We start from the raw sequence: 19,741 nt of genomic DNA, 5'->3' as shown, positions 1-19,741 counted from the left end.
GAAGGACAGATCGTGAAGCTGAGGCTCCAATACTTTGGCCACCTCATGAGAAGAGAAGACTCCCTGGAAAAGACCCTGATGTTGGGAAAGGTGGAGGGCACAAGGAGAAGGGGACGACAGAGGACGAGATGGTTAGACAGTGTTCTCGAAGCTACAAACATGAATCTGACCAAACTGCGGGTGGCAGTGGAAGACAGGAGTGCCTGGCGTGCTCTGGTCCATGGGGTCACAAAGAGTCGGACGCGACTGAATGACTAAACAACAACAACAACAACAACACACAAAAAAAAACTAACAAACACCCTTTCCTTCAGTTAACACAGCATAAAACTGCTGCTGAGATGTCAATATGCAAACTTCAAATGAATTCAATGCTTGCGAAATGTATTGTGTTGACACACAGAAGGGAAAATGGGACCGTCTCTGAAGTCATTGCCGCTGTTCGGCAGTGAATGATATTTAACCAGCGGCCTTGGCAGAGAACAGCAGTGTCTGGAGACAGACAGGTCATGCATCCACAGCAGTCAGCAGAGGAGGAATGACTGCTGGGTGGAGTGCAGAGAGATCTGTAGCTGTTTTAAATCAGATGCTTTCATCTGCCCCAGCTGCAAGGAAACATGTCTCTCCCGTATCAGTCTCTATAGCCACACCAGGTGCTATAACTCTCCAATGGTTTGACTTCACCCCCCAAAAGTAGGTTGCCATTGGGGGCCGAGGGCTCTTCTTGGATTTTTTAAGCATTAAAAAATAATAATTGCCCGAACATTTTGCAGATTCACCGAAAATCTGCCCGGACACCATTTTGCAGCCAAATTCCCGGGAAAACCAAGACATATGGCAGCCCTACACAAAGGCGTACTCCTCCATTGAGTCAGACGGATGCCAACAGATGCCTACATAAAGCATTTGAGACACACAACATCTATGAATGTAGAAAGGGGTCTCTTTTTTTCATGTACAAAATATAGCAGTGCATCACACAAATTCCCTCTCTAAAGGCTTTCGAAAAGCCTGCTGAGAATTGTTGGGTGTATGTCAATATGCTACTGCCCTCTACTGGTAGGAATACAATCTGTTAAAATGCAAGTCTTCAGAGTTGCAGAGGGACCCTAAGGGTCATCTAGTCCAACCCCCTGGAATTCAGGAATCTCAACATGCGGTCCCCCATCCAACTGACATGGTATTGTGTGGATGTGGTACAAAAGCAGACACTGGTGAGTGTCAGAGGCCAAAGCCTATTGTTTACCCTCAACACACCCTCTATTGTCCCTATTGGCAGGGCATAATAAATAATAATAAATAATAATAAAATAATAATAATAATATATATGATGATAATACTAATATAATGATAATATATATATATGTGATAATAATATAATGATAATATATATGATAATAATGATAATACAGTGGTACCTCGGGTTACAGATGCTTCAGGTTACAGATGCTTCAGATTACAGACTCCACTAACCCAGAAATAGTACCTCGGGTTAAGAACCTTACCTCAGAATGAGAACAGAAATCACACGGCGGCAGCAGGAGGCCCCTTTCGCTAAAGTGGTACCTCAGGTTAAGAACAGTTTCAGGTTAAGAACGGACCTCCAGAACGAATTAAGTTCTTAACCCGAGGTACCACTGTAATAATAAATATAATAATAATAATAATAATAATAATAATAATAATAATAATAATAGTTGCTGTTCTATCAACAATGCCGAGGTGTAATTTCTCTGGGCTGTGTACAAAATTGTAAGTTGCTCAGGGGGTCAGGGGATGCTGATCAAATGTTGGGAGGAAAAACAGAAAACGGGTCGGTGGGGTTGGAATGAAATATCCTGAAGAGAGGCATGGCTCCTCAGTGTCTGCAACACTGAGCAAGAGCACTTCAAAATGCTGTTTTGTTGCTGCAGGCTTCTCTAATAGATGACTTAGGTTTTTGAGTGCCTGGAAGTAACATGGGGCTACCCTAAAAACAGGGGCGTTGTGACACCCGGGGCAGGGCGTCGCTACGTAGGGCACATGCACCGTACATAGTGACGTCGCACATGCGCTGCACATAGCGGTTTGCCGGCGCCGCTGCTACAGCACCGTACAGATGGTGCCGGAATCCCTCCGTCGCCGCTACAGCTGTGAACGGAGGTTCCTCTACATGCAGTTATAGTGGCGATGAAGGGATCCCAACGCTGTCCGTACGGCACTTGAGCGGCGCCAGCAGCAAACCACTATGTACAGCGCATGTGTGGCGGCGTTACAGTGCACGGGTGCGATGCCGTACATGTCCTGTATATAGCGGTTTGCCGCTGGCGCCAGGATCCTCTGCTCGTGACTGTTGTAATTTAGATATTATTGGGATTTAGGAATCATTGGGCAACTGATTATTTTAGTGCAACAAGTGAAAATGTCCTTTCCCCCCCTCCCCATGTCCCCGCTCCTGAAATTCCTCTCCTCCCATATCAGAAAACAACCAACCCCAAGCTTAAACAGGATTCCAAGGCTTTGTTTGTGGTTGCTGGAACCTCACACAGAAATTTCAACCTGCTTATATCCAGACAGAAAGAGAAACATGCGAGTCTTTACCTGCCCAAAATTCCAAGGTCTTCCACGTATCATTTTTGTTGATCCAACGTAGAGATAGCCGGTGTCGTTGAGCACGTACTCGGCTCTTTCAGCATCACCAGGCATGAAGACAGAATCCGCTAAAGAAAATATGTGAGTGTGTTAATTCTTTTTCCAGGAAGTCTAACTGGGGATAAACTGGGGAAACGACATACTTGCAGCTTTTAGACAGTAAGAAACGGATGGATAGACAGATAAGAACACTGATGGGCTCAAAACTATCAATTTGTGTTCTGGCTTTCCAGTCCCAGCTATGGATCCCACCCAAATTAACAAAATGGCCCGCTATATATATTTCTTCTTCTCATTATAAAGTATGTTCAGTGCTTTTTTTCTGGGGATACTCAATGGTATGAAGTACCATCACTTTTTTCTAGATGAAAAGCACTGGCTAAAAGTGTGGCACTTACTGGTGTGTACTGGCACCGTTTTTTATAGAATAATAGCATTGAATAAAAAAGGTAAAGGACCCCTGGACGGTTAAGTCCAGTCAAAGGTGACTATGGGGTTGAGGCGCTCATCTTGCTTTCAGGCCGAGGGAGCTGGCATTTGTCCACAGACAGCTTTCCAAGTCATGTGGCCAGCAGGACTAAACCGCTTCTGGTGCAACGGGACACTGTGATGGAAACCAGAGTGCACGGAAAGCCGTTTACCTTCCCACCACAGCGGTATCTATTTATCTAAAGTCATACCTCGAGCTGAATACACTTCAGGTTGAGCGCTTTCGGGTTGCGCTCCGTGGCGACCCGGAAGTAACGGAACGGTTACTTCCGGGTTTCCCCGCTCGCGCATGTGCAGATGGTAAAAATGACGTCACGCGCATGTGTGGAAGCGGCGAATCGCGACCCGCACAGATGCGCAGTCGTGGGTTGCAGTCACTTCAGGATGCGAACGGGGCTCTGGAATGGATCCTGTTCGCATCCTGAGGTACCACTGTACTGGCACTGGCGTGCTTTCAAACTGCTAGGTTGGCAGGAGCTGGGACAGAGCAACGGGAGCTTACCCCATTGCGGGGATTTGAACCGCCGACCTTCTGATCAGCAAGTCCAAGGGGCTCAGTGAATAAACCTCTTCTTGAATCAGATATAGAATCTGACTCTTTTTTCTTTTTTTCTTTCCTTTCCCCCTTTTTTTGTGCCCTTAACTTAGCTGGTTTTATTTTTAACTTTTAGAAGTCCTCTATCTTGGACTGATGAAGACATACACGGAGAGATGACAGGGGGAATGATGAGGGGCTCGGTGTGGGAGACAGAGAAAAAGGGATCTCCCAGGTATGGAAGGCTGGGGGAAGAAACAGAAGTTCCTAGGTGAGAGCTGGGAAAGGTCTACCGTATTTTTCGCTCTATAAGACGCACCAGACCATAAGATGCACCTAGTTTTTGGAGGAGGAAAAGAAGAAAAAAAAAATTCTGAATCTCAGAAGCTAGAACAGCAAGAGGGATCACTACACAGTGAAAGAGCAATCCCTCTTGCTGTTTTGGCTTCTGGGATAGCTGCGCAGCCTGCATTCGCTCCGTAAGACGCACACACATTTCCCCTTACTTTTTAGGAGGGGAAAAGTGAGTCTTATAGAGCAAAAAATACGGTACTTTTCTGTGTATGGATAAATGATATTGTGATAGTTAGTTAGTTACAGTCATACCTCAGGTTACAGACGCTTCAGGTTTTTTTCCGGGTTGCGGACCACCGAAAGTACCGGAACGGGTTACTTCCGGGTTTCGGTGGTCGCACTGAAGCGCAGAATTTAGCAGAAGCGCTAAATTGTGTTTTGCACATGCGCAGACACACTGAATCGCAATCTGTGTGTGCATAGATGCGCCGCTGCAGATGTGCATCCTGCACGGATCACGTTCACAACCCGAGCGTCCACTGTACAGTGGTACCTTGGGTTAAGAACTTAATTCGTTCTGGAAGTCTGTTCTTAACCTGAAACTATTCTTAACCTTAAGCACCAGTTTAGCTAATGGGGCCTCCCGCTGCCGCCACACGATTTCTGTTCTCATCCTGAAGCAAAGTTCTTAACCCAAGGTACTATTTCTGGGTTAGCGGAGTCTGTAACCTGAAGCGTATGTAACCTGAAGGTACCACTGTAGTTTCTTTCTTTCTTTCTTTCTTTCTTTCTTTCTTTCTTTCTTTCTTTCTTTCTTTCTTTTATCCTTTGCCTCTTTATTTTTTGGTTTTTATCTTTCTTTCTCTTGTTTTGGCTTTTCTGTATCTTTCCCCCTTTTTAAAGATTTGTTTGGCTTTTATTGCACCTCACATTGAAAACTTTCAATAAAAATATTTACCAAAAAAGAAAAGGAAAAAAGAATCTGCCTCTGCCGGATTCACTCCATCCATGACTCCGGGAGAGGCTGCCTAACTCACTCCTGTGTGCACACAAAGGATGTTGCTTTTCTCCAGAAACAGCTCCCATCTGGGTAAGGGCTGAGTCTGTTAGGATATTTCCATTCCACCTTAAAAGGGAGCAGGATGTTTGTGTCACAGCCTGCGTATTTCCTGTTTCACAGGATGTTTATGTTGTGTCTTTGCTTTTGTCTCTCTCTCTCTCTGCTGGAACTCTCAAGCAGGCAGTCATGTTTTTCTTTGTTCTGATCAACGCTGAATAAACTTGGAAATAATGCTCTCCTGTGTGCATCTTTCGCTGTGCGAACTCTACTGATAGAGTGTGCAAGAGCTCTGGAATGTGGGAAGTTATTCCTGGAGCTCGTGTCGCTAATTGCTGATACTGCGTGCCTACGGGAGATCAATGGACGTCCAGAGACGACGTGGAGTTATGATGGACTTTGTCTCCCTGGCAGTATCCCAACAACATGGTAGCAGAAGATGGTTTCAATGTGGGGGAAAGCGAAAGTAAGGCTTTTCGTTGCCGCGGCAGAGTGCCTTTGATGTCCGGCTGGCTTAATTGGCCTGGGAGTCGAGATGGATTTTGTCTCCCTGGCAGTATCCCAACAGAATCTTAGTTTGATCAGGGCTTTTTTCCCCCAGCCGGAACTCTCTGGAACTCAGTTCCGGCCCTTCTCAGGTGGGCGCCATTGCCATTATAACAAGGGAGACGTTCATGGTGAATTCTGGCACCTCTTTTTCTAGAAAAAACAGCACTGAGTTTGAGAGTGGGTGAATGGGAGCGTGCACACCAGAAAGAGGGGAAAATATTGCTGCTTTTCAGAACTACTTCCGCCAACTGTTGTGCATGCTGAAAGCATGACCCTTTTGCGGCGGTTGAACCTGAGGTACATTTGACTGCGAAGCAGACAGCCAATAAAACAGATCAGATTCCCAGGAGCAACTATGCCATTTATACCCGCCTCCTACGACTGGCTCTGTTCATTCACAAGCACAATATTTTCAAACAGAGCAGTTCTTATCCACTCATCCCAAGAGAACGCCAAATAAAACTCTTGTCTCCACAGCATTTGAAGCAGATGAATGCTGGGAATTGTAGTTTCTTAATGGTTCTAGGAATGGTGGCTCTGTGAGGGGAAAACTACAACTCCCAAGATTCCATGAGAGACATTATGTGTTTTAAATGTCCCACAGGCAGGGTTTTGTGGGCAATTTTTCAGTGTGTTGAAATGTACCCCTGCTTATGTTTAAACTGGGTTGCAAAAATTATACTGTGAGCAGCAACAGAAGGAAGTTTCATAACCTGATGACTTCATTAAAAAATATCATACACCTCATAGAATCACTGCAAAACCAGCTTTCATTGCATTTATGAGGAAAAGAGCTAAACAAGAGACACATTTTTTAAAGTTAACCTTATATTATCGCAATATGAAGTAAATCTCATTAGGTCACATGAATTACCTTCGCACCAGGGATTGAACAAAACGTAGACACATTTTTTATCAGGAGTATAAACACTAGGTCCCGTGATCACATTTAGAAGATATTTTCCAATAATTGCATCTGCTGGACTGGTTACAACTATGCGGCACTAAGAAAAACACAAGAACATCATAGGGCTATAATAGTGTACATGATAATTAGGTATCCCCATTACTCCATTTAAATGTGGACACACCCTAGTCCAGATGGTCTAGTGTCTTAGTTATTAAACAACCAGCTTCCAGAAAACATGGAACAAGCAAAACTAACATTACAAACATCTGCCCAGTTTATTTGTTTCATAAAATTCACACACCAATTGATTGTAAAACAAAAAACAAAAACACCTCAAAGCGGTTTACAAAAATATTCTGGTGAAAGAGAGAAGAAACTCTTCTACTGAACCTCTTCTACTGGAGTTGCAAATAATGGAAGTTGGAAAGTGGGATGGCAGAATTCTGCTTCAATTATTTGGGAATGCACCCCAAAACAGGTGATTTTGTGGGACGGATTTTTTGTGGGACAGAGGAAATGCACTTGGATGTTTTGTGCAACACCGCTATCATTGCTGCTAAGCATTTCCCTGCATCAAGGTTCCTTGAACGCTTCAAAAGAAAGACTGATAAGAAGTCTAGTACAGAATATGCAGTACATTTTTTCTGGGGGGACACAGGGGTATGTGTACCCCTAAACATTTTGTGACTCTAACGGGAGAATAACTAAAAAATAAAAAATTATTAGATTATTCTCTAGCACAGTGAATCGTCAGTTCCGTTGCTACCCCGTTGCCTCAGGTTTTCCTGTTGTTATTCTGTCTCTCACAGCTACAATAAACCTACCATTAAAATTATGGACTGGTCATTTCTTCGTCAGAGGGCAAACGGGCCAATTTAGCAGGGGATCAAATACTCCCCCCCCCTCACTGTATATAAAAGACTCTATCAATTTACAGAGCACTCTGATATGTCCATTAAATCTGGTTTGTGGCACAGGTCATCCTCCGACAATACTCCTCCTTCCTCCTTCTCAGCTGGCCCAGGGACGGGGTACATGCAAGCGTCCCATTGCTGGCCTTGGGGGTAAGGAGGTGCCGCTGGTGCCCCAGCCCTGAAGGCCCAGCCTGCGTGCCACACCTGGATGTGCCCTCTTCATCCTTTACAAAATCTGTGCCCAGGGCCACGGCCCCCTGGCCCTTCCCATGCTATTCCCCTGATTAAAACACGGATGGTGACAGTGGTAAAGGGTAAAGGGACCCCTGACCATTAGGTCCAGTCGTGGCTGACCCTGGGGTTGCGGCGCTCATCTCGCTGTATTGGCCGGGGAGCCGGCATACAGCTTCCGGGTCATGTGGCCAGCATGACTAAGCCGCTTCTGGCGAACCAGAGCAGCGCACGGAAACGCCGTTTACCTTCCCGCCAGAGTGGTACCTATTTATCTACTTGCACTGGCATGCTTTTGAACTGCTACGTTGGCAGGAGCAGGGACCAAGCAACGGGAGCTCACCCCGTCGCGGGGATTCGAAGCGCCGACCTTCTGATTGGCAAGCCTTAGGCTCTGTGGTTTAGACCACAATGCCACCCGCGCAGTGGTACTCATGTGTAAATTACAGAAGGGACATCTCTCAGAAGTCCTACCACACATAGAAACAGGGCTCCCCGCCCCGCCCCCCCAAGTTGGAACGCAACTGAACTCAGTTCTTGATTCCCTGGGTCTCTTGAGTACCCCTATATCACATTCTGGATATTATGAAGGGTATCGCAAGTAAAATACCGTAGTGAAAAGTCTTGACCTGAAATGACATTCACCCTGAAGAGTAATTTAAACCACCTTCTGTTTGGTAGCTGTCAGGGAACTGCCATCGGAGCTGGAGGCGGAGAGAAGGCTCCAGAGGGATGCCGGAGAGGGTCCCAGTAGGGAGAGAGGCAGCCCATCCGCTGGGGAAGGAAATCAGCGTAACACCAGTGGAGAAGGGGGTCAGATGGGGGAATTGGAGAGGTGGCTCCAGGACTCCTCGCCGGAGACCAGCGGAGAGAGTACGGGTACTCCGCTGCCCACACCCTCCCTGCGCAGAAGACTTCCGCGCAGGCAGAGTAGGAGGAGACTGGGCGTCAAACAGCTTTTATGCTGGAAAAGGTTCAAGCAACGCCCACTGACGGATTCTGCCAGTGACTGAGGCAGCCACAAAACTTGAGGGTTCAACCAGGTAACCTAGCCAGGAGTGGCGGCAACTTACGCACGAGCAACCCCTAGGACCATTACAGTAGCCATAAAATGTAAATGGCCATTTAAGTCAAGGCTATCCCAAACATATGTACCTCCTTCCCATTTGTTTGACAAATCTTGGCATTCCAGGATTGATCTTTCTGTCCTGATCTTGCATTCATGGATAGAAGAGTCCCATTGGATTGCATTGGTTTTTCACCTGGAAGGACACAAATTCACAAAGAACAACATCAATAAATTCCCCCAAAAAGTGTCAGCAGCGAATATGGCAATAGCCTTTGTTTTCAGGCCTCGTCTCTGAAGCATTTTCTACTGCGCAGAGAAGGATGCTGAAGATGCAAAATAATTTTGCTAAGTGGCTTGTGTGTCTCCTCTAATACAACACTCCAAGGAAGTAAGCAGTACATTGCATTCACAATCTCTTTACCACACAATTTGGCATCTGATGTAGAATCACAAAACCCTCGATTAAACAAAGCGTTCCTGTTTCTAATCCTTAGAAAAATTAAAAGCTTAGCAGCGTGTGTTGTTCTTTCTGTACTCAAGGAGTAGCATGGCTTCAAAGATTATGATGTTGTTACATTGCTAAAGCCAAGCAACTCTCAATGTGATCAGTTCCTGGAAGAGATTTAGTTGAGATTCCCGCATTGGAATAGAAGACCCCTGGGATCCCTTTCCAATCTATGATTCTATGGTAGTGTCGGGGAACTGCCATCAGTGCTGGAGGGAGAGTGCAAAATCCAGAGGGATTCCAGAGAGCGTCCCGGGATTGGAAGAGGCAGCGTATCTTCTGGGGAAGAGAATCAGCGTAGCACCAGTGGAGAAGGGGGGCAGATGGGGGAAGCGGCGAGGTGGTCCCATGACTCCTTGCCGGGGACCAGCAGGGAGAGTAGAGGTCCCCCGCTGCCTACGCCCTCCTTGCGCAGAAGGCTTTCGCGCAGAGAGAGTAGAAGACTAGGCGTCAAAGAGCTTCTTTGCTCGAAGAAGTTTAAGAAACTCCCACTGACGAATTCTGCCAGCAATTGAGAAAGCCACGGGTGAGTGGCTGTCCGGACAGAAAAGGTTCACTCAGGCAATCCAGCCAGGTGTTTGCACCGGCTTACGCACGAGCAACCCCTAGAACCATTACAGGTAGTCTACCTGGATGGTCCCAGAGATTACCTGGGAAATCAGTGGAATAATAAAAGACAACATGGATCTCCAGCTCTGGTTCCCCTCTTGAGTTCCATTTCTCTTCTCAAAACATATAAAAATATCCGCATTGGAAGCCATTCAGGAAACCAAACAAATACTTTCAAATTTTATTGAACTTGCCCACCGTGTCTGCCTGACCCTGATAGCAGATTGTGGCATCTCTGAAGGACAAATGTCTGAATTACTCTGCTGCATTCCTAGACAACCTGGGATGAATCAAGCCATGTTTTGCTCGCTTACCAATTCTGAGCTGCAGTGTGACTTTGTCATTGTTGTTCAGCTCCCTGCTTAAAGTCAGCTTCAACTCAAAAGGCTGCCCACGTCTCACAATCAGGCTGCCATTGTTGTAGTCGCCGGTGTGATGGAGGTGGGTATTCTGTTCTCGGAGGAAATCGATTCCAGTAACCTTCAGCGGATCCCCTGGAAAGGATGGTGAAGAAGGCAATTGTTATGTACTGAAGTTCTCACCCTGGGCCAGCAGGGGGATACTGTAGATAGTTATGCAAATAAGGGATCGAAAGTGACGTTCAGTGATTGGATAGTTTTAGAAAGTTGTTACAGTTACATTGTACTGGAGCTCTATATAAGCAGGCTAACTGAACCCTTCAGTTCAGTTCTGTCCTGGCCTGCGAATAAACAAGAGCTGTTTGAAGAATCACTGTGTCATCTGATATGTTCATACACAACTTAACAGCAATATAATAATAATAATAATAATAATAATAATAATAATAATAATAATAATAATTTATACCCTGCCACTCTGGCTGGGTCTCCCCAGCCACTCTGGGCGGTTTCCAACAAAATATTTAAAAAATCATAAAACATCAGACACTAAAAACTTCCCTGAACAGGGCTGCCTTCAGATGTCTTCTAAAAGTCGGATAGTTGTTTATCTCCTTGACATCTGGTGGGAGGGCGTTCCACAGGGCGGGTGCCACTACTGAGAAGGCCCTCTGCCTGGTTCCCTGTAACCTCACTTCTCGCAGTGAGGGTACCACCAGAAGGCCCTCAGAGGTGGATCTCAGCCTGAATGATGGGTGGAGACGCTCCTTCAGGTATACTGGGCCGAGGCCATTTAGGGCAATGGTTTTCATGTTTGCCTGCGTATTAGAGGAGGCTGGCGTCTCATTCAGCTTGGTGGTTTCTGAAGTTTAAAAGTAATGTTAACGCTACAACATGTATAAGCTTACAAAAGGTAAAGGACCCCTGGATGGTTAAGTCCAGTCAAAGGTGACTATGGGGTTGTGGCGCTCGTCTCGCTTTCAGGCCAAGGGAGCCAGCGTTTGTCCACAGACAGCTTTCTGGGCATCTGGACATCTTTAAAGAACCTTTAATGTCTTTCTTTAAAGATGTCTTTCTGGACATCTTTAAAGAACCACTCTGGCTCCTGTTCTGAAAGAGCTCATCCTCTGCCATTTTCTATCTAGAATCCTCCTCTCTTCTTCACACCGTTGGACAAAAAATTGACCCAGAACACCCCAGATTTCAGTTGTCTCTGCTGGAAGAGATACTACTTCCACTTATGCCAGCATAGCAAGTGTGGCAAAGATCGGGCTGCCAATTTGGTGCCCCCTTTCTCTTTATGTTAAATATAGAAGGAAGTTGATTAGCTTATGTCTGATATCACCTTTATACCGTAAATTGGCCCGAATATAAGCCGCAACCGGATATAAGCCTCACCCGAATTTAAGCCACACCTTTAAAATTCAAGGGTGGAGAAAAAAAGGACAATACCAGAATATAAGCCGCTCCCTTAAAATTCCGCAGGCACTCACACCCATTCCGTTTTACCGTAGGTCTGTTTCAGCAGCGATATCGTAAAAGCCCATTTTTGTAAGGTTGTGAATTTAAGTTGCGCTTTAACGTTTCACGGTCGAAATTTTTGAAAAAGAAAAGAAAACCGAGGCTTATATTCAGGCCAATACGGTAATATCACCACAGCTGAAGGATATAATAAAGGTACCCCATAAATATCCTCTAATCAAACGCCTTCCGCAATTGTTTGCTCATTACAAAGTGGAGAAGTTCCTTTTAAAGGAAATAAAAAGGGAATTAGTAAAGGCTTTCTTCTCTGTTAAGCAAACAAGAACAGGAAACAAGGGGTAATAATTTGGCATGGGGAAAATGTGTACAAGAGGAATTTATTCTCTATGGCTAGTCAAGCATGATCCGCTCCTCAAAAACTGCGTACACTGTCAACACCGGGGAATTGTTATCTACGTCAATGGACGCTTAGCTTGCATTCTCCATGGGCAGATTTCAGGTGTGCTTTTGAGCCTCTCTTCATCTTTTGACGTGCATATGTGAAAGACAGGTTACTTCTACTCTAGCCCATTTCTCTGGAATTGCCACAACCGGCTCCTAAACCTTTTACAGAGAATCCACACAATGTCATTGTGACATTTATAGTGTTTTCCCCCTAATCCCCCCCCCCAAAAACCCTGATTTTATTTCTGCAATAAAACACAACAGTACTTGAAAGTATGTACAGGAAAACACTATTGCATTTTTAAAGAGCAACTGTGCCTTTAATTAAATGCTTCCTGTTTGCTTTTTTGCTTTTTACTTGGCATGCGTGCTCACAAAACCATTAAAAACTATTAGTCATGCTGATAAGAAAATAGGACCTTTACCCTGTTTCCTTGATAGCACAAGGATGGAAAAACGAGGAAATCCCAACGAAAGAACAGTGGCAAGAAAAATTGATGAGCTACGCAGAGCTGGCTGCATTGACATACAAATTGTGGGACAAGGACAACTGTGACTTTAAGGAAGAATGGGAGCTTTTTACAAATTATATGTATATGATATGTTTTGATAATTTGTTATGTTGAAATTGCTAATAAAAACATTTTTTAAAAAGAAAATAGGAAAACCCCAGAGCCTAGGACTTGCCAATCAGAAGGTTGGCGGTTCAAATCCCCGCAACAGGGTGAGCTCCCATTGCTCGGTCCCTGCTCCTGCCAACCTAGCAGTTTGAAAGCATATCAAAGTGCAGGTAGATCAATAGGTACCACTCTGGCGGGAAGGTAAGCGGCGTTTCTGTGCGCTGCTCTGGTTCGCCAGAAGCGGCTTAGTTGTGCTGGCGACATGACCTGGAAGCTGTACGCCGGCTCCCTCAGCCAATAAAGTGAGATGAGCGCTGCAACCCCAGAGTCGGTCACGACTGGACTAATGGTCAGGGGTCCCTTTACCTTTAATATACATGAACCCAGTGCTTTTTTTCTGGGGGAATGTGGGGGTACACATACCCCTAAACATTTTGTGAATCTAAGTTTGGCCTCATTGAGGGGCAGTATTTCAACCTGAGTAGGAAAAGGAGAGTACCCTTAAACATTTTTTTTAGCGGGGGGGGGGGGTGGAGCACTGCATGAACCTCACAGGCTTTTTAATGGGTCTGTTAGTTTTTTTAGAGTATATAGTACAGGGACACAAACTTAAAGGGCATTATACCCATGTTATCTGAAGATCAAAGAGCAGCACTCCAACATTTATTAAACAATTATAGGTGTTGGCTCTAAATCTCAGGGGCTGATGTGCCCATAAATCCTCAGAAGTAAACTCATAAAATCATTTCATTGCAGGTTGTGTTACCCAGGGCTATCAGATAGAAGCAAAGAGGAAGAAATCAATTCGAGGAGAACTAAACATCCTTTATGTACTTACCAGCTGCTTTGCTCATGGTTTCGCCTGGGCTTTGCTTCTGTAAGATTTGAACAGGCAGGAGCAGCCAGTCCCACGTTTTTCTGACTGAGCTGAAGGAAGCTGTCTCCTATTTATCAGGTTCTTTGGGGTGTTAGAAATCACATTGCAAGGAGGTGGGGCTAGGAAAGAGGAAGTTGAAATGCAAGAACAACTTTCAAAGTTTGCAACAAGCATGAAACCATCCTAAGTAGCCGAAAAGACATATGCCAATTAACACTGTGACAGGTGGCTTATCTGAAATCAAGTGAAAGTCACTCACACGCCTTGTTTCTTCATTCACAATTTGGATGAAATGGACTGTATCAAAATGGCCACCAGAAGAACTTTACTCCTTAAGGGAACGTCGTTTCTCCCATTAAGTCAAAGGTTTGGTCGACTTATTGGTTTAATCGACTGCTCTGGTCATGGATTTTAGTGGCGTCAGGTTCAAGGACTCGCTAAAACTCGATCATCCTCATCTGTAGCCAGTTGAGGCTGAAAGCAGAGGAAACCTGCACTGATATTTATTTAAGGTTGGCATTTTCAAATACAGAATATTTTATTCATTTTTGTTAGTTGCTTTGTCTTGCCCAGGGCAACCCAAAGTGACTTACAACCAGACAGACAAATGCCCCATGCATAGATACTTTAAAACCAGGAGGTGGCGGGAATAAAAATTAATTTATTCTTCCCTGAGTAGTTCAAATGTTCTGCTCAACCCAAACAAAATACAATGAGGTGGTAAAATCATGATGTTGTTAAGCTTGACCCACTTCTCAAGAGCGGTAAGAAACACAAGGGCTGCAACGATTACCTGAGTTTTATGTGGTTTTCTTTGGAAGAGAGCTATGGAGGTGTTAGAAGTGTTAGAAGCTCAGATATATCATTTAGGTGCCAAATGGCCAGTGGCGTAGCGTGAGTTGTCAGCACCCGGGGCAAGGCAAGTAATTTGCGCCCCCTAACCCGGGGCAAGGCAAGTAATTTGCGGGGGCCCCCCCCGCTGCACTGTCCCTCCCTCAGATAGTCCCTCGCTCTCTCTCCGCACCGCACCGCACACCTGGCACCCTCCCCTCCACAGTGGGCGGCGACCCGGCGGCTTGGATCGGATTTGCACAGCCAGCACTGCAGTGAGAGAGAGTGAGTGGGCCAGGTAGGGGCAGAGAGCTGTGAGTGCGAGCGCCCCCCCCCCAGATGTTGCGCCTGGTGCGGCTGGCCTCCCCTGCACCCCCCACGCTACACCACTGCAAATGGCTCCTTAAACCAGGGTTACAGTTGCCAAAATGGAATGCCTAGTTGCCATGTTTGGGCCAGACGCTTGAAAGTTGTATTTTTCAATACGACTTTTGGGTTCCTGAAATTCATTCTGATTGTGTAGATAAAGTATCACAGATAGAATTCAAAAGGATGCATTGCTAGTGTGTGGAAGCAGTCAAGATCCAAGGATGTCCAGGCATGCGCCTCCAGATGGTGGAGACGTCAGGCACAATCCTAGTGCCTGGCGATCTTCACTTGGTCGCAAGTGGCTGAAAGCAAGATTCAAAATGTACTTGGTGAATTTCGAACCCTGTTGTTGTTTAGTCGTGTCTCACTCTTTGAGCGCTCCAGTTGGAGAGCAGCCTTTACCAGAGGCGTCGTGGGCTTTGAAGACACTCAAACTCAAGATGAAAGGGAGAAACATGCTAAGAGGAAGGCACGCTTGGCAAACACTCACTGTGATCAACTCCCACCCAGAAACCTATGTCCCCACTGTGGAAGCACGTGTGGATCCAGAATTGGCCCCCACAGTCACTTACGGACTCACTGTGAAAACCGTGTTTATGGAAGACAATCTTACTCGGCTACGTTGAGGGATCGCCAAAGAAGAAGAAGAAGAAGAAGAAGAAGAAGAAGAAGAAGAAGAAGAAGTAGAAGTAGAAGAAGCTAGTTTCTCCACTGTGTGCTGAAAACAGGCTTTCTTAGCTCAGTGAGGAAACGCTGCAAACTCTTCTGGCATGGCCAAGTTATTGTGTCATTTGTGTGCTTTGGTCTTTGGGGCTTTGGGGCTCACCCACCACTGGTATGTGGCCCCCACTTGCCCCTGAGAAAAAAATCAAACAGATGTAACCATTAGTCTCCATGGAAGCACAACATTTGTCATTCCCCTTACAACAGGAGGATGTGCCTGGCTGAAGCCTTGCCAGCTAGATTGACCAACTTTAAGCAGCTCATCTGAAACCATTTTCTTTCTTTCTTTTTTGTATAATTTTTATTATTTTTTTCTATTTAACATTTTAGAATATTCATTTGAACAACCTTAAAATAGCAATGACTTCCCTTCTTCTCCTTCCATGGTTCAATTTGCATGCTATAGATCTATGCATATTTTACGTAAACTAAGCCAGGCATAGGCAAACTCCGGCCCTCCAGATGTTTGGGACTACAATTCCTATCACCCCTGACCACTGGTCCTGTTAGCTAGGGATGATGGGAACTGTAGTCCCAAACATCTAGAGGGCCGGAGTTTGCCTGTGCCTGAACTAAGCCATTCAGTATTCAATTTTTGCATCCATCGAAACTTATTTACACTGTTGAATTTTTCTTAATGCTGCCAACGTTTTCAAATGTGCACAATCTTCACCCATATATGCATTAAACATTTTCCAATCTTCTTTAAACGTGTATTCTTCTTGTTCTCTTATTATATAAGTTAAGTCTTCCAGCTGTGTGTGTTCAATCAGTTGTCATTCTTCTTTAGTTGGGACCTCACTTATTTTCCATTTCTGGACTAACAAAACAAGGTCCACAGTAGTGGCATACATAAATAGCCTTTTTTGACACCTGGGTATTTCCATCTGAATTATCCCCAACAAAAAGGACTTTGTTTTTTGGGGGAAAGTACTTTAAAACATTTCCCCCCCAAATTCATTATAAATTATTTCCCATTATTCTTCTAGACTTTTACAAGTCCGTCATCTGAAACCATTTTCAGCAGAATTGCAACACAAAGAGAAAGGGTTAATTGCCTTTGCATAAACACTGAAATTATGCTTCCTGCTTGGGCCTTACATCAGCTGATATTTTAAGGACACACAAATAAAAATATTTGAGTGTCTGGAGATGATTGGAGGATGGATGGTGGCTAACAGATTGAATCCTGACAAGACGGGGTGGGCGAGGGTGGAGGCGCTCATCTCGCTTTATTGGCCGAGGGAGCCAGCATACAGCTTCCAGGTCATGTGGCCAGAATGACTAAGCCGCTTCTGGCAAACCAGAGCAGTGCACGGAAATGCCATTTACCTGGAGTGTCTGGAGGCGGTTGAAGGGTGGATGGCGGCTAACAGATTGAGGTTGAATCCTGACAAGACAGAAGTACTGTTTTGGGGGGACAGGAGGCGGGCAGGTGTGGAGGATTCCCTGGTCCTGAATGGGGTAACTGTGCCCCTGAAGGACCAGGTGCGCAGCCTGGGAGTCATTTTGGACTCACAACCGACCATGGAGGCGCAGGTCAATTCTGTGTCCAGGGCAGCTGTGTGACCTGGAAACTACAACTAATCCTGAATGTGGCAGTGAGACTGGTGACTGGGAGTGGCCGCCGAGACTATATAACACCAGAGGAGACCCTTCTTGCCAGAGTGGTGCATGCGCTGGTTATCTCCCGCTCGGACTACTGCAATGCGCTCTATGTTAATGCTCTCTATTTTAAAAGAAGTGTTTGGTAAATGGAAGCCTTCGCTCATAGCATTTGCCATTCATGATCTTTAAAAGGGTAAAGAAGAAGAAAAATAACCATTAAGTTGATTGGTGCTAATTTCAGTCCTGACTTTCAAAGGACTATTGCTGAAAAAGTGTTTTATTGCCCAATTCAACCTAGATAGTTTTTATTAAATAAAGTTAGTTACCTGTTTCTTTACACTGCAGAGATTACAGAAACAGACACCACCTTTTTCTGAACCAGTCAACACCTAAAGCAAATAATAATGTTTCAGCGGTCATAAGTTGTGGACTGCTGAGTACAGCAAATATTGATTGGGAGTAAACATATCTAAAACCCATAACTGTCCAAGAGAAGAAGAAAAATTATTGACCTAACACCTCTCCACCTTTGGTATATGACTCTACAAAGTGGCTGGTTTGTGAAGCCTCAAGGCTAGGATTTCCAAGGCCAGCTTTTCGGAAACAAATACGTTCCCACTGCTGGTATATAGGTTTATTTTAAGGTATATAGACATAGCATATAGGTAGCACATTTTCTGTGATACAAGTTGGTATAGATAGCTGGTTCTAACACAGCTTCCCCCACCATCACACGTAGTTAAAAGTGCTAATTAGTAAAAAAAGAAAAAGGAAAAAAAGGTAAAAGACCCCTTGATGGTGAGTCCAGTCAAAGGCGACTAAAGGGTTGCAGCGCTTCTCGGTCATGTGGCCAGCATGACAAAATTGCTTCTGGCGCAACAGGGCACTGTGACAGAAACTAGAGCACATGGAAACGCCGTTTACCTTCCCACCACAGTGGTACCTATCTGTCTACTTGCACTGGTGTGCTTTCGAACTGCTAGGTTGGCAGGAGCTGGGACAGAGCAATGGGAGCTCACTCTGTTGTGGGGATTCGAACTGCCAACCTTCTGATCAGCAAGCCCAAGAGGCTCAGTGGTTTAGACAACAGCGCCACCTGCATCCCTTAGATACAATTATATACAAATGTTGACTGGGGTTGCTAGTTTGGGTAACTACATCTGCCAAACAGTTAGTGGTATTAATGCTTTTAATTTGAACATCCTAGGGGCAAGCTTGGATAACCTGTGGCCCTTCAGCAGGCTGGTGGTGATGAAAGTTGAAACCTAACAACTAAGTTGTGCCTCCCTTTTTCTGGGAGAAAAGTTAAAATTCCCACCCTCCTTTCACCGCAGGTTTGTATTGTGAGAATTGGGAAATATGAGTGATGTGCTCCCCCTCACAGTTGCTGCATTATGGGACAGACAGTATAAGAAAACTGGGAATCCTAATAGTTTTTTCTAAGCGTTAGTGGAGGAAATTCACCCAGGAAAACCTATTTCTGCGCAAGGAATAGAGGCCACGCTGCAATTTCCAATCTCCCCCCCCCCCGCAGGTTTCGGGTACTGTCGTTGGAAAGCTGCCGTTTTCTATATGCTCGTTTGGCAACGAGCTATCTCAAACTAAGTACAGTGGTACCTCGGGTTAAGTACTTAATTCGTTCCGGAGGTCTGTACTTAACCTGAAACTGTTCTTAACCTGAAGCACCACTTTAGCTAATGGGGCCTCCTGCTGCCGCCGGAGCACGATTTCTGTTCTCATCCTGAAGCAAAGTTCTTAACCTGAAGCACTATTTCTGGGTTAGCGGATTCTGCAACCTGAAGCATATGTAACCTGAGATACCACTGTAGAACTTACTTCAGAGTAAAGGAGTTTTATCAGAAGTCAACTTCTGCAAAATAAGTGGTATGAAAATTGAAGACTGAATATAAAAAGAGGAGCGCTGATCACCTCTTTTTATCATCATCATCAGCTGGGGAAATTTATGAGGCTATGCATTTTATTTCCTTAATGCGCAAACGTGATTTCAAGATTCATCTCGAGGCTTAGCCAAGTTGGCTTTGGCATTCCTGTAATAGATGCCCTTAAGGATTTATTTGTTTTAGATATATTATGCTAAGGCCCTGCTATCTACATGCTCAGTATTCCTTCCATTTCTGCCAGTGGGAAAAGCTGTAAGCATTATATAGTGCCTCACCTTTGCAATTGGTTTAGCATATTTGGTATGTCCAATAGGCATTATGTGTAGAATCTAAGCTAGAGCTCTGAAAATCTCCTGAATGCTCAAGCCTTTTGCGAGGGCAACGTACTACGCTTCATAACTGATTTTTTTAAAAATAAAATATGGACTATGGCTATTGGAACACTTCCATCATTCAAAAAGATCTAGTCTCTAGTAGGGATGGGCGAGAGATTTGTTCAGTTCACGTTTTAATACAAACCTGCCTGATTGGCACTTCCAAAATGAATGTGAGATGCTGCTACCTTTTCTATTACTAATTATTATGACGTCACTTTCCTCACAAAAGTGACCCAAAGAGACTTATAACACAATATTAACCCTAAAACCAATCACAACAAAACAAAACATCTATACAAATAAAAGGCAGATCCTTATAGAACCTGCCCCACTAAGGGAGACCGCAAGTACTGTAC

General features: G+C 44.9%; 1 protein-coding gene across 2 annotated transcripts in view; it reads right to left on the bottom strand.

Moving 5' to 3' along the window:
• Nucleotides 1-18,623, bottom strand: part of TGM4 (transglutaminase 4) — a 34,594-nt gene extending 15,971 nt beyond the window's left edge. Inside the window, exons 1-8 of one of the 2 annotated variants that reach the window (XM_083404906.1) lie at nt 17,434-18,623; nt 15,390-15,632; nt 13,836-14,050; nt 13,538-13,695; nt 10,109-10,288; nt 8,767-8,873; nt 6,431-6,560; nt 2,582-2,700 (exon numbers count right to left, since the gene is read on the bottom strand). In XM_083404906.1, coding sequence (XP_083261032.1) covers nt 2,582-2,700; nt 6,431-6,560; nt 8,767-8,873; nt 10,109-10,288; nt 13,538-13,553 — 552 coding nt within the window. In that variant the 5' untranslated portion in view covers nt 13,554-13,695; nt 13,836-14,050; nt 15,390-15,632; nt 17,434-18,623. Of the gene's footprint in view, nt 1-2,581; nt 2,701-6,430; nt 6,561-8,766; nt 8,874-10,108; nt 10,289-13,537; nt 13,696-13,835; nt 14,311-15,389; nt 15,633-17,433 lie in introns of those variants that run through there. The other variant, XM_083404905.1, reaches the window with a different exon arrangement.
• Nucleotides 18,624-19,741: the final 1,118 nt, after the last annotated feature.

This window comes from Podarcis tiliguerta (assembly GCF_965153285.1).
Source record: "Podarcis tiliguerta genome assembly, chromosome: 12".
Lineage (NCBI taxonomy): Eukaryota > Metazoa > Chordata > Lepidosauria > Squamata > Lacertidae > Podarcis > Podarcis tiliguerta.
Note: the sequence above shows the minus strand (reverse complement) of the source record. Positions and strands in the feature narration are given on the sequence as shown.